The sequence below is a fragment of the Crinia signifera genome, chromosome 7, assembly GCF_055691185.1.
Source record: "Crinia signifera chromosome 7, ASM5569118v1, whole genome shotgun sequence".
Taxonomy (NCBI): domain Eukaryota; kingdom Metazoa; phylum Chordata; class Amphibia; order Anura; family Myobatrachidae; genus Crinia; species Crinia signifera.
In genome coordinates, this window is record NC_139223.1 from 17590037 (window position 1) to 17603350 (window position 13314).

Here is a 13314-nt window from a genome sequence, read left to right on the forward strand (position 1 = left end):
ACACATCAATACAAAGCTCAATATAGGTCGCACCGCATCACTCTGTCTGCAGGTCATTGTCAAGGTGGGTTATACGGCACATGAATATTGTGCATGTAGGGAAGGGAATATGTAAAATGCTGTGTCCCCCCCCAAAGTGGATTACAGAGAGGTCAGAGGTTTTCATCTGGTTACTGGATCCGTAAACTCCGCTACATAAATATATGGTTACAGAAGCACAGTCCAGTCACCAGCGAGAGTTCTCCTCATCATTCCAGGACTTGCTACAGTGTCCTCACCACAGGGGAGGGGGGGGGGGGGGGGGGGGGAGGGGGGGGTGCATGGCTACAGAATGTGCTGCTCTGCAGTAAGGTGCGACACACTATAGTTAGGTCTATTACAGATATAATAAAACACAATATATACAGCTGAGCCAGTTACAACACGCCCTCTCCTCTCCTCTACCTCCTTCATATACAGAGGAGAACTCCCAGCAGACGGATTAAACATATAAACTAGTACAGATAATGATTGCGCAGAACCGCCAGTGTGACCAGGAAACCATTTCAGCATTGGGAGAATGTGCATCCTGTAAAAAAATAAAACTTTTTTTTCAAAATTAAAAGAGAGAAGGAGTTCCGGGATCATTGGCACAGGCCACCAAGATCAGCAAAAGCCAACTTAAAACAGAATAAGGGATGGGGGTAAAGAACACGGAGAAGGAAGGTTTCCCAGACGGCCGGCCTCAGTCTCAAAGCTTTGCAGCTGTTCTGCGGTGGTCAGTCCCATCCTGAAGGGGTCCTTGGTGTGGGGGGGGGGGGGGGGGGGGGGCAGCAGAGGAACCATGTTGATAGTGTCTCTGGCACCACAAGAGCAGCTGCGTCCAGTGCGTCCTCCCTGCATTGCACATTCCCCAGCCCTGGTAACTCAGATACCCCCAGGACATTGTCATATCAAAACACTGGAGACCGGAACCCGCGTCGAGCCTCCTCGCTTTGGGACCACAATTCTGTCATCGCTGTCCGACTCAGTCAGCAGACCTGGGGGTAAGTAATAAGACAGTCAGTATTCATCCTCTGTGCTCCACAACATGGCAGGATTTCCTCCTCTGAGAACAAATATCTAGAAGACACTTGGGGGGTAATTCAGACCTGGTTGCTAGGCTGCGTATATGTCGCCCACACAGCTCCTTCGCTCTACAAACGCACATCGCCTCTCCTGTCAGCTGGTTACTTCCTCGCATTCCTGCCTCCAGGATTTTAACCTTCGTGCTCTGTAGCTCTCCACCTCCCTACAAAACTTTATATGGGCTCTCAAGACCCCACTTCTTCATTCAATCTAACTCGCTCTCATCCTAGCCTTCTGCTTCCGCTCACTTCTATCCATGCTGTGTCACCCGGGTGTGTCTGCCCATTCCCTTTAGAACGTAAGCGCTCATGAGCAGGGCCCACACAGATGCATACATATCAGATAAGTCGGCCCAGTCTCCTGGTGCGTCCTAGTCGCATTGCGGTACAACTACAGATGCTATGACGCATACACATCGGAAGCGGCCGGTCCCACACTCCCGCTACGCATCTGGAATGGGAAACAGTTTGCGCATGCCTCCGGGACTCATTCACTTCAATGGAATCCAGCTGCGATGTGAACGAGCGCCGTGATGCTGCGTTCGCACCACCGCCACACTACAGTACAAGAACAATGTAGCAGGACACATCTGTATGACCTTTGCGGCAGAAGAGAAGCCCGACATGGAACCTGGAGCTCAACGAGGGGCAGTTTGGCGTGACTGCAGCAAAGATGCAGGAGGAGAAATTGGTAATATTAGAATACAAAGCCCCACCCGTGGTTTATAATGTGTAGCTCCAGTGCTTGGGGGAACTGTATGTTCTATACAGCCATAATCATACAACAACTTCCATGGATCGGGGACTTCCTATGCAGAGCTAGCAGTGGGTCTGGAGACTTGGATTGCTCCCAAACACTACTGAACCCTGAGTCTCTGTGAGATGCCCAGTACAGCTCCAACAGCAGACAGGTCACCTCATCTATGACCTCACACCATGCGCTGAATTATACATGATCTAGGAGACACCCCGCTACATCCAGCACTTGCCCACAACACTTTCCTGTTCTCCTAGAGCAGGGGTGGCCAAACCGGTCCTCGAGATCTACCAACAGTCCACGTTGCCTATCTGGTGCACAGCTGCAGTCATTACTAACTGTCCCATTTTAAAACCTGCTGCATTCATTCCTACTATAGATCCACAGGTTGCCTGGAAAACATGCACCGTTGGTAGATCTTGAGGACAGGTTTGGCCACCCCTGGTCCTAGAGGAAGGACAACGGTGTGGAAGATAAATTAGCAGATGCCAACAGGGAACTGAAGTAGATAAATCTATACCAGGCCAAACTGTGGCTCTCCAGGTGTTGTGAATCTACACCTCTCCCAGCATGCTTTGCCACTGTTCTAGCAATCCAGAATAGCGAAACGTTACCAGTGTATGCTGGGACTTTTAGTTTCATAACGGATGGAGAGCCCCAGGTTGACCAGGCCTGATTTATGGCGTCCTGCAGTGATACAAGGTGGGAGGCTCACTAGGAGAAAACCCCAATATAAAAAAAATGACAACGCACCTTGCGTGAACATTTCTGCCTTTTTACGATCCTTTGTGATAAAGATGGCGGTCACCAGGAAGAAAGCTCCGCCTATCACGCCCACAAAGGCGCAGAGCATGAGGGCGTACTCCAGGCTCCGGAACTTCAGAAGGGTGGTGTCGGGTTTCCCACTGCGGATCTGGTCAGATATCTGAGGATTAAATGGAATGCTAACATAGGAGGTATGCGACGTTATACACACACACACACACACACACACACACACACACACAGAGAAGAGGATGGAAGACCCTCCCGCAGAGTGCGCAGCTACTTACCACCCCAATGAGGTAGGGGCTGCCGGCGTCCCCCAGCAGATGTGACACCATGATCTGTATGGCCTCCGCTGTAGAGCGTCTTGTGGGGATGACCACGTACTGGAAGTAGATGAGGGGTTGGGGCGGAAGAAGAGACGGTTACCAAAGCCAACAATCAGGACCTGGTCACACTGGTTTACCAACGGACGTAACTCCAGCGTTACATGTTCTCTAGCTGCCTGTTCCCCATAATAGGAAACAGATCCATCCCGGACATACATGCACCTGACGGCAAATCCTCTGCTGCATACAACATGGCGACACCCCAGTGGGATAAGTCCACCACTCTCCAGGTTTGCAGCTCCTGTTTCACTAATGATTTGGCCGCCATATAGCTTAGGTAGTAACATTTCACATCCTGCAGGGGGCACTATACACTTCAGGCCAGATGTAAAACAGACGGCGAAGATCCAACAGCGTAACATTACCAAGGTTAGCTGATGACTTCTTCTGGATGAAGAAGCCGTCATCATTCAAAAGCTTTTTCGGTACTTGTGTAATAACTGGACGCCCGATTTTGAGATCGGGTCGGAAAAAAAAAATCACATCGCATGCAACCAAATCTCATGCGATGGACGCGATTTTCCATAGGATTCAATGTTAAAAGGGTCCTGTTCATTTCCCCACTATCCAAGTGGGCATGGAGTTGATTTTATATAGCGTGGTGAGCACAACGAGCCCGAAGCGTGGCAGGCGCAGCGAGGGGACGCGGAATACATTTTAAGTAATCCGCGGGGCTCGCCACGCTTTGGGCTCGGTGGCTCGCTGCGCTATATAAAATCAACTCTATGCCCACTTGGATAGTGGGGAAATGAACAGGACCATTTTAACATTGAATCCTATGCAAAATCGCATCGAATCGCGTCACATCGCATCTGATTGTATGCCTTAAGTTAAGGCATACAATCAAATAATCGGGCGTCCAGATATTACACAAGTACCGCTTTTTCCTATTGGCCAGCTTTGCCACAAGATACAAGACCCATCCCGCTGTCTTATACCAGAGACTTGCAATATTAAAATCAAGTCTATTTCCATTCAGGAATGTCTCACAAAGGCTTATTGATAATATTGGCTTGGGTGATGACCCATCATCATCTCTCACATCTTACCCGCTACTCCCCTACTACACCTCAAGCCTCATCTACCTTCTAACTCCAAGCCGGTAACTGCCGATCTCCACGGCACCAGTAACCACCTCTCACTCCGGCCTCCAAGACTGCCCCAAACCTATTTGGTGCCTCTTCCCACAACCTCAATTTCTTAGTAACCTCCGTCACATCTCACCCAAGCCAACCGGACCCTGCGTCCCTTTCATGCTGTCCCTCCTCCTCGCTCCTTCCCCTGTACATACAAGCTTCCCTGCTTTGCTTCCATCCCTACCCCTGAGACTCGCTCACTTACTATGGCTATAAATGTAATGAAGTATAGATTTCGTTTTTATATCTTACGTGCCCTGTTTTGTATTATTGCGCCGTACTGTGCTGAAAAACTTTGTGGCGCCTTATAGAGACTATAATCAGCATAATGCCATTTTAATATTTTATAAAAAAAAAATTTTTATCCAAGGTCAAGATTAAAAAAAAAAAAAAAAAAAAAAAAGACCATCGCTTCCTGCCAACTGTCTGGTGGAATTGTGGGTCCAATACAAAATGCATTATAGAAAGGTCATATAAAACAAGGCCCATTATCTGCTGTGCAATAACACACACACACACACGTGCTATCCAGTTGGTATTCTGCACCCTGACATTGGATCTGGATTTCCAGGTCATATAACAGATGCTGTAAGCAACAACCCTCCCTAATAACTCACCAGCAGAATGTCCGCCACAATAGCCCAGTTCAAGGAAAGCAGAGTCTCACCAATGAAGATAAAAACCTGCAGCGGGAGAGACAACACTCAGGTAAGAAGAACGTAGAACGAGCACCTTTCTGTTATGCTGCACCTGTACCAGATTGTTCCTCTATAACCCCGGATGTGCCGGCATCCATAGGATGCAGCCTCCTACCGGATAAGCTGCACTCTCATTGGCTGAGCCCACTAGGCCTCCATTGTGCGTGTAGGTGGTTGTTAGTCATTACAGAAGAGCGACTTCCCGGTTACTTACATAAGTGGCCACAAGGCTGGTGTCTGCGAAGACCAAGGATAGGTACAGGAACGGGGCCGAGCTGAGCAGTCCGCAGGCACATACTAAGGGGTCCGCACGTGGGTTCACCTTCCGGTAGCGTTTACTGATCTCCACACCGGCACCGACCCCCAGCAGTCCAGTGACGACGGTGATCAGCCCGAAGATCAGACTGTAAAGTAAGATGTGGTCAGGGTATGGAATAGGAGGCCGACGTCTTTTGTTCATAGTCTATACATAATGGCCAAGGTAAGCCGGCCCTCACCTGTCATCATAATCACAGATGGGGTTCTGACACTGCTGATCCTTGTATAACACGGTCCGTGCCCGCATCAGATAAGTGGGGGCCCAGAGAGCGAGGGCTCCCGTAACGAAAGCCACGGTGGTAAATCCAAGCGTCGACAGAACAAAGCTAGGACTGGAGAGAGATATGCACGTTAATGATTGCTGAAGTGCAGGAGCGGCCAATGACACAACGCAACACAGGGAACACCTACTTTTTCAGCAGGGCCTTCACATCGGATGCCCAGGAAGTGTGGGTCAGGGGTCTCTCCGTCCTCCGCTCCACAGCGCCCCTTGGTGGCTCTTTCACAAAGATCACCAGCAGCAGGACAGCGATAAGTCCCAGGGCTGGGGTCACCTGTCACCCAAAACCAGGCATCAGTTAAGATCACACTTACAGCACAAAGGAAGTAATACAGGGACAGCAGAACAACGGAAGCTTCCGGAACCTGCAACTTGGCCAAGCTTTAAATAGAGACAATTCCCAGAGATTTGACCTGGACACTCTTGACCAGTGCGCAAAAGTCAAAAGGGGGAGGGGGGGGGATGTCTTGGTCGACAAAAGGTAGACATGGAAATGGTTAACACAAGAAAAGGGTGACATGAGTTTTTCATGATTTTTTGTTCTTCTCTTAACCAACTTGTTCTTACTTCACAATCCAAATGGGCACGGAGTTAGATTATAAGTGTGCCAAGCGCAGTGAGGTACACTTATTCTGTGTCCACGTCGGCCGATTTGGACATAGAGATCAGAAACAAACAAAAATAACCTCATGTCGAATTTTTCTTGTGGTCGACCTAAAAAATTGTCGAATTAATGATCCACACCCAAATTAATACTGAAATAAAAGGATTAGCACTGAATACAATATCTTAGACGGTTGCCATAAAATCTCTCCTGCACGGATCACGGATCCCTGCCACGAGCCGACATACCGGAAACAATTTACAGATGGAGCAGCTCTCATTGTGCCAATTACCAGCCCGTGCCCCAGCAATGGGCCGTGTGAGTGAGACGCTCGTGTGTCTCCAGCCGCCGGGCCGCCCTCCGCCAGCTAGTGAAATCTGGCAAGCGCTAGGCAATAACGAGGGCGGCTATATCTGTAAATGATACATTTCCCATGGCATGGCGGCCAGCTGGTGGTACCTACCGAGACCACATATTCGCGTTACACCCGTCTTACAGAACATAGAGAGCCCACTCACTCACCCGTAAGGCCCAGTGCCAATTTCCTCCCGCCGCGCTGGTCACCTTGGATCCCAGAATGTATCCGAGGCCACTGTAATAGGTGGAAATCACAAGAGCTTACAAGTCAAGTTGGGTTATGTAGAACAAGAACCTGTATATAGAAGCTGCCATACATAGTCTGTATGAATCAGTGATCTGCTTCAGCAGACATCACGCAACTCAGAACAGAGACGTGGCAGCTAGCGCTACACACTTACCAGCCCACGGGAATAGCGAAGTAGAAGAAGGAGAGCATGCGACTGCGCTGGTCCGCCAGGAAGAGGTCTGCGATCAGTGTGGGGGCAATGGTGGAGTAGCTGGCCTCTCCCACCCCCACCAGTCCTCGGGTGAGCAGGAACAGGGCAAAGTGCTGTGAAGAAGAGTAAAGTAACAGTCATGCAGGTGCCTCTGTACTGGGCTACACATGCAGTGGCTGTTCAGCCTTAGGAATGCTGGGACTTTTATAGCCATGACAGAGCCAGACGTTCCCCCATTCCGGCCGCACCCCCCCAGCGGTTCCCCCATCCCGGCCGCACCCCCCCAGCGGTTCCCCCATCCCGGCCGCACCCCCCAGCGGTTCCCCCATCCCGGCCGCACCCCCCAGCGGTTCCCCCATCCCGGCCACAACAGAACCAGCGGTTACCCCATCCCAGCCGCATCCCCAGCGGTTTCTCCATCCCAGCCACAACAGAACCAGCGGTTACCCCATCCCAGCCGCATCCCCAGCGGTTTCTCCATCCCAGCCACAACAGAACCAGCGGTTACCCCATCCCAGCCGCATCCCCAGCGGTTACCTCATCCTAGCCACAACAGAACCAGCGGTTACCCCATCCCTGCCGCATCCCCAGCGGTTTCTCCATCCCAGCCACAACAGAACCAGTGGTTACCGATCCCAGCTGTATCACAAGGAGACACTTAGCACAGCGCGTTACCTGATTGGGAATGTAGGAGCTGCAGAGGGTGACCACAGACCAGAAGGAGATGCCGCAACACATGATATACTTCCTGTTGTACCTGTCCCCCAGGTACCCAAACACCGGTGCCAGCACCATGTAACTACAGATGAATACTGGAAACAGAAAGATGCATGTCTTAACAAAGTGGTCCTGCCTATAAACTACCACCTGAACAGTGCATTAATGATCTGTTGAACTGGTTCATATGGGACTTGTGGTCATAGGAAGCCAATGTAAGCTCGGGGTGGGGGAGGAATATATACCAATCACACAATTTGTGCCATGGTGGGAATTGAACCCAGGACCTCAGTGCTGTAAGGACAGTATAGTGGGGGATTTCCCTGAACGCTCTTGTAGACAAATAACCCACATAAAAAAAGATCAGTTATTTCCCCAATGTGCAATCAGCACAGATGTGTTACCAAGGAGACCAGATAATAGTCCTTCCCAATTGTACCTAAACATTGTTGATTATTCCAGGAGTATAGCGTGAGAAGTATGCTACAAAGCGCTCACACAGCATTGCAGATACAGCTGTTCACACAGCATTGCCGATCCAGCCGCTCACACAGCATCAGGAAGGGGCAGTCAGGACTGGGACGGGACAGAAGTCCCACCGGCCACTGACAGACAAGGGTGTTTTATGCCGCAGTACCTGTTTGTACTAATCCAGATTGACTGTCCTTGATCGAAAAGTCACTTTCAATATTAGGGAGGACACCTGTAAGAGAGCAGACAACACAGATTAGACCCTTTATTGGTACAAAATAACCGGAATATCAGTGACCACAACACCTATACTGTGACATCATAGCAGCACCTTTACCTGGACACCAATAAGATCAGGACTGAACACGAACAGAGCAGAAGTCACGTATAACCCCCGACATTAGCTATGATTGTGAAGAGTGCAGTACCGCAGACAGCTATTGGTCGGCATGCTGAGATTTCAGAGACCAGTGTTTCCTGAAGCCTAACAGTGCATGTTTTCCAGGTTACCTCAGAGTCACTAGTGAAATTAATTAGAAACCAATTGTATATCTCCTAAATCTGGACAGTCAGTAATGACTATAGTCCGGCACCAGCGATGATTCACTGTTAGGGTGCTCCAATGCCCGGAACCAGGAAACTCCGCTACAAAGTCGAGCTTCTGAAAAGCAGTCCTCAAGACACCAGCAGTCCAGGTTTTATGGATATCCATGTTTTAGTGCAGGTGACTAATGCTGCTTTCAGACAGCAGTGGCTGAAAAAACCTGGTAATTACTGAGCTTTTCCAGCGCCGGGTTATTCAGCTGCCTCTGTCTGACCCCCCTTCACAGGAGAGGGAAATCTCCGGGTCTTTCCTCTATTACATGGGGTTTTTCTCCTGTGTGAAAGGGTCCATCTGGGTCTTAACCTCCGGGTCCCAGACCCTTGTCTATTGCAGGGTCGGAGACCCAGATCGACCCTTTCACACAGGAAAATGACCCGTGTTTTTAATGAGATTCCGGGGTGTAGCTGCCTCACCCTGGAATTTCATTTTCTGTGTGAAAGGGGTGAATCAGTCATTTAGATTAAACCATCTGTGCTCAAGCACAGATATTCTGAAAACCTGGACTGTTAGTGTGGCAGAGTTTGAGGAACACTGGGGCAGATGTATTAAGCCTTAACAAGAAAAAAATGCAAGGGTGATAAAGAGAGATAAACGTCCAGCCAATCACCTGCTAACTGCCATTTTATATGCGGTGTTTGAAAAAAGTCAGTAATGAGCTGATTGGCTGGACAGTTATCTCTCTTCATCACCCTTGCAGTTATCTCGTTAAGGCTTAATACATCTGCCCCAGCGACACAGACTGGCAGAAAAGCTGGAAGGGCCATGTCTGCCTCATATGTTGTCCGAGGCAGCATGCTAAGAATAGACATCCTCTGCAAATATATGGTGATGCTGCAAGCAGACTGGCATAGCGTCTAAGTTAATAATTAAACCTCTTCATATACAGGAATGTTAAAAGGAGAACAAACACCTAATGAACAGGGAGCAGTGGGAGGATCACAGGGAGCACTTGGGTACTCCCATATCTCCGGTCACAGCCAGGACATGCATGTAATCCGGACAATGCATGCTCTGAAGGAGCGATGCTTCTTAAAGACAGCTGGTGGTTCCCTTCAGGAACAGACCCTGGCAATATCTGCTTACTTGTATAACATAATTAAAATGCATGCAACGCCATTGGCTAAATAGATAAATAATAAAAATATATATATATTTTTTTTTTTTATGAGGGTTCTGTCCCCTTCCGGATTCGCTGCACAATGATTATTATAGGCGGAAGTGTGCGCAGGGTGTTTGTGAGATCGCGTCAGTACAAGAGGTGGAACACTTTATATGTTACCTGTCAATGAGATAAAGATCAGCTATTAAACAAATCCCTGTTACCGGAGCGTTAGGCCCGATTCAGTGTCAGCTGCAGTTTTGCGGAATTAGCAAATCTGCAACTTTAGTCTCTCGCGTGCAAAATCCTGCCCTGCAAGCCACCTAGGTTTAAAGCACCTGCATGTGATGCCACAAAATGCGCCAAAAACTTTGCGTCAGCTCCCCCCCCCCCCCCCTCCACCAGACTGCGGTCACATCCTTCCGAGATGCGACTGTATCCTGCGCCTTTGCGCATGTGTCGTCGGCGGCGCACATGCACAAAATGAATGAATATCACCAAATAGCGATTTTTGCACTTCTGGGGGCCAACCTAAACCAGGACCTTTGTGCGAAGGACGAGCCGGCTAACACTTCACTTTGAACATTATACAGAGTTGGTCACTCGCAGTGGGAACTGTTTGGCCACTTATTTATGACAGCTAATAAACTATTTTACTTGCATGTATTAAAGGTCCACTTCATAAACAAACACACATGATGCTCTCCAGCAATTATCTCTGTAGGATGGGTACATATTGATAAGGTTATGATATAATGTTCGGGCAGCCGAAGGAGGATTTATACAGCCCATACATCTGAATGACGTTGTCACAGGCATGTCATATCTATATATCTACCTGTTTGTATGTGCAACCCGCCGTCCCAACTATATTCTGGCCACAGAATCCACCAAATATAACGTCACACGTGGGTGTGAATATTCAAAAGGTGCTGCTGGCCAAACATATCAGGAAGACGACCGGTAAGCATGTACGCACAAAACTGTCAGCGCATAAACCTTTTCTCTTAACTTGAGCATCATGCACCTGTCACAACATGTGCAGTTCCACTTTCCTGCCTGGGGAGTCACACTCTGCTCTGCTGCCTCTAGCACACTTTGGTCTGTATCTCAGTGCTGATCTACAGACCAGCGAGTGCTATAAGCACCAAAGCAGAGAGCGACACCCCAGGCAGGACAATTGTGACAGGTGCAGGGTGCTAGAGTTAACAGAAAAGTTTTATGCCCCGACAGTTTTGTGCGATATGTTTGGCCAGCAGCCGATAATTCACGTGTGAGGTTATATTCAGTGGATTCTGTGGATCCCACATACACACAGATAGATGTGCCGATATATCGGAAGGCCTGTGAGCAATGTCATTCAGATTTATGGGCTGCATAAATTCTCCTATGGCTGTTCCAACATCATAACATTATAAATACGTATCCATCCTAATTCCTTCCAAGGCTCGGTAAAGCTGCCGATTAGTGAATAAAAGCTGGTTATCTGGGTCTATAGACGGCTATTGATTGCCAGCAAGTGTACAGACAACAGTGAAGGGTACTGCTAAGAATTTAACCCAAACGGTTTCCTTCGCCTGTGGCTGGATGCTCACCTGCCACAGTGAAACGATCCATGTAATTCAGGAGATTAATATAGAAGAGAACCATAACGATGACGACGGAGCGCCGGTATGAGATTCCGGTCAACGCCTCCAGATCCTGCACTCCACGTGACTCGCTCTCTTCTTCCTCATCCGATGCTCGCGTTTCAGGTCCACCATCCCTCATCTCCTCTGTGTTATCAGCCTGTGTCAGGAAAGGGGCTGCATCGTCGTAACCATGCCGGGACCCCATGTTGTCTCTTGCCCTCGAAAATGTGAAACCTGCTAAGAGAAAGAGGCAGCAAGATTGTACAAGGGTCACTCGTGGTAGCACACATTAACTATTGCAGCACCAACAAATGCCGCAGTGGTTTGACCCATGCAACAAATCAGCACCAGAATTCAGGGGTGCACACGCCAATGGCACAGGAGGTGATAGGGTGCTGGCTGCAAGAATTTACAGTCTAAAATACTTAGTACAAAGTACCGGTCTGGTTAAAGTACAATGCAACAACAGAAAGTTATTCATTATAGTACACGAGTTCCTGATGGATATTAGTGTACGCACATCGGGAAATAGCCTTAATGGTAAAACAGAACAAATAAAAGCCATGATTGGATATGGTAATATAAACCAGTGTGACTAGAAACAGAAGCCTCAGCAGAACTGGTCACAGGACACACAGCAGTGATGTAGTCACCAGTGTGACAGGCAGAGGAGGGGACAGGAGACGCTGACACAGCGAGAAGAAGCAGCCACTCGTGTCATGTGCATAAGGGGGGGGGGGGGGGGTAGGAAAAAAAAAAGTTCTGACAACACTACGCCTCATTAGCACCTAATGGAGTTGATAGACAGTCCGAGGAGCAGGAATCTGGGGTGAAAGTGTGTGTGTATACACACACAGGCTCCGCGGTTAGTTAGATATATATATATATATATATATATATATATATCTCCTATACACTACTAGGACACATAGACATCACACACAGGGGCAGAACTCTGGGAGGCAATGGAGTCATCTGCCGCTGGGCTCCTGCTCCCAAGGGGGCACCTCTTCTCCCCTGTGAGTTTGAATCAGTTTATTGAAAGCTGTTGATATCGCTTCTGTGGCTGACCATAGATGTATCGATGTCACACTATCTTTATTCTAAACATAATTTTCATAACATACACACATGCATGCATATATTTATATAAGATGGCGTGTGTGTGTTGGGGGGGGGGGGGGGGGCACCAATATTTATCTTACCTCTGGGCAACTGGGTAGAACTTACGCCACTGATCACACAGGTACTGTGGCTGGCTGCACATCACCTGGTAGGAAGCAGCCACAGAACCAGATATAATACGTGTGTGTCCTGGTTTAAAGGGATACTATAATGAACATCTGTGTGTGTGTAAACAGTTAATCATGTGACCGGGTAGTGTGTATGTACACACACACACACACACACACACAGTGCATATATCAGTGACACGCCGTGTATAGAACAGCGACACACAGTGTCTATAACAGCGGCACTCACCGGCGCACGGAAGGATCAGTCGCCCATCAGACCCGCAGCATCCGCCCGCCTGTCCCCATCTGTCTGCCCCCGGCTCCGTTCCTAGCCACTTCCGCAACTGCAGCGGCCATGTTGCTGCTCTAGCATCACGTGACCACGCTGCTACAGCACCACGTGCCTGAGCTCGTCCCCGCCTACTGCTTGTCCACGCCCCCATCTCTGTTACCTCAACAAGGGCGACTGCGGTGTTTCATATAGCATTTGTCTCTTGTATGTATGAGGGGGGAGGGGCTGCGTCTGCGGCCAGCCCCTATACAGTTGCACAGCAGTACCGCTCTGTGTACTGGGCTCAGTCGGCAGTGGTGTAGCTAGGTGCCACGGTGCCCTGAGCCCTGCTCGATGCCAGGGGCTTCATGCTCGATGCCAAGGGGGACTGAAATAGCTCATTGCTAAAGGGGACTAAAATTGCTCGTTGTCAAGG

At 49.1% G+C, this 13314-nt stretch overlaps 1 protein-coding gene across 2 annotated transcripts; it reads right to left on the reverse strand.

Annotated features, from left to right (window-relative positions):
- Window positions 1-316: 316 nt before the first annotated feature.
- SPNS1 (SPNS lysolipid transporter 1, lysophospholipid) lies at window positions 317-13049 on the reverse strand. 2 transcript variants are annotated; one of them, XM_083152506.1, is made up of 13 exons: window positions 12855-13049; window positions 11337-11606; window positions 8205-8270; window positions 7526-7662; window positions 6812-6963; window positions 6576-6645; window positions 5581-5723; window positions 5349-5501; window positions 5066-5255; window positions 4771-4836; window positions 2916-3014; window positions 2617-2788; window positions 317-1019 (listed from the first exon to the last, which is right to left on the reverse strand). In XM_083152506.1, the coding sequence occupies exons 2-13, from the start codon at window positions 11575-11577 to the stop codon at window positions 928-930; spliced, it is 1581 nt and encodes a 526-aa protein (XP_083008632.1). In that variant the 5' UTR covers window positions 11578-11606; window positions 12855-13049; the 3' UTR covers window positions 317-927. The 2 variants fall into 2 exon arrangements, with proteins under 2 accessions (XP_083008632.1, XP_083008630.1); XM_083152504.1 differs by having other exon boundaries at window positions 11337-11609.
- Window positions 13050-13314: the final 265 nt, after the last annotated feature.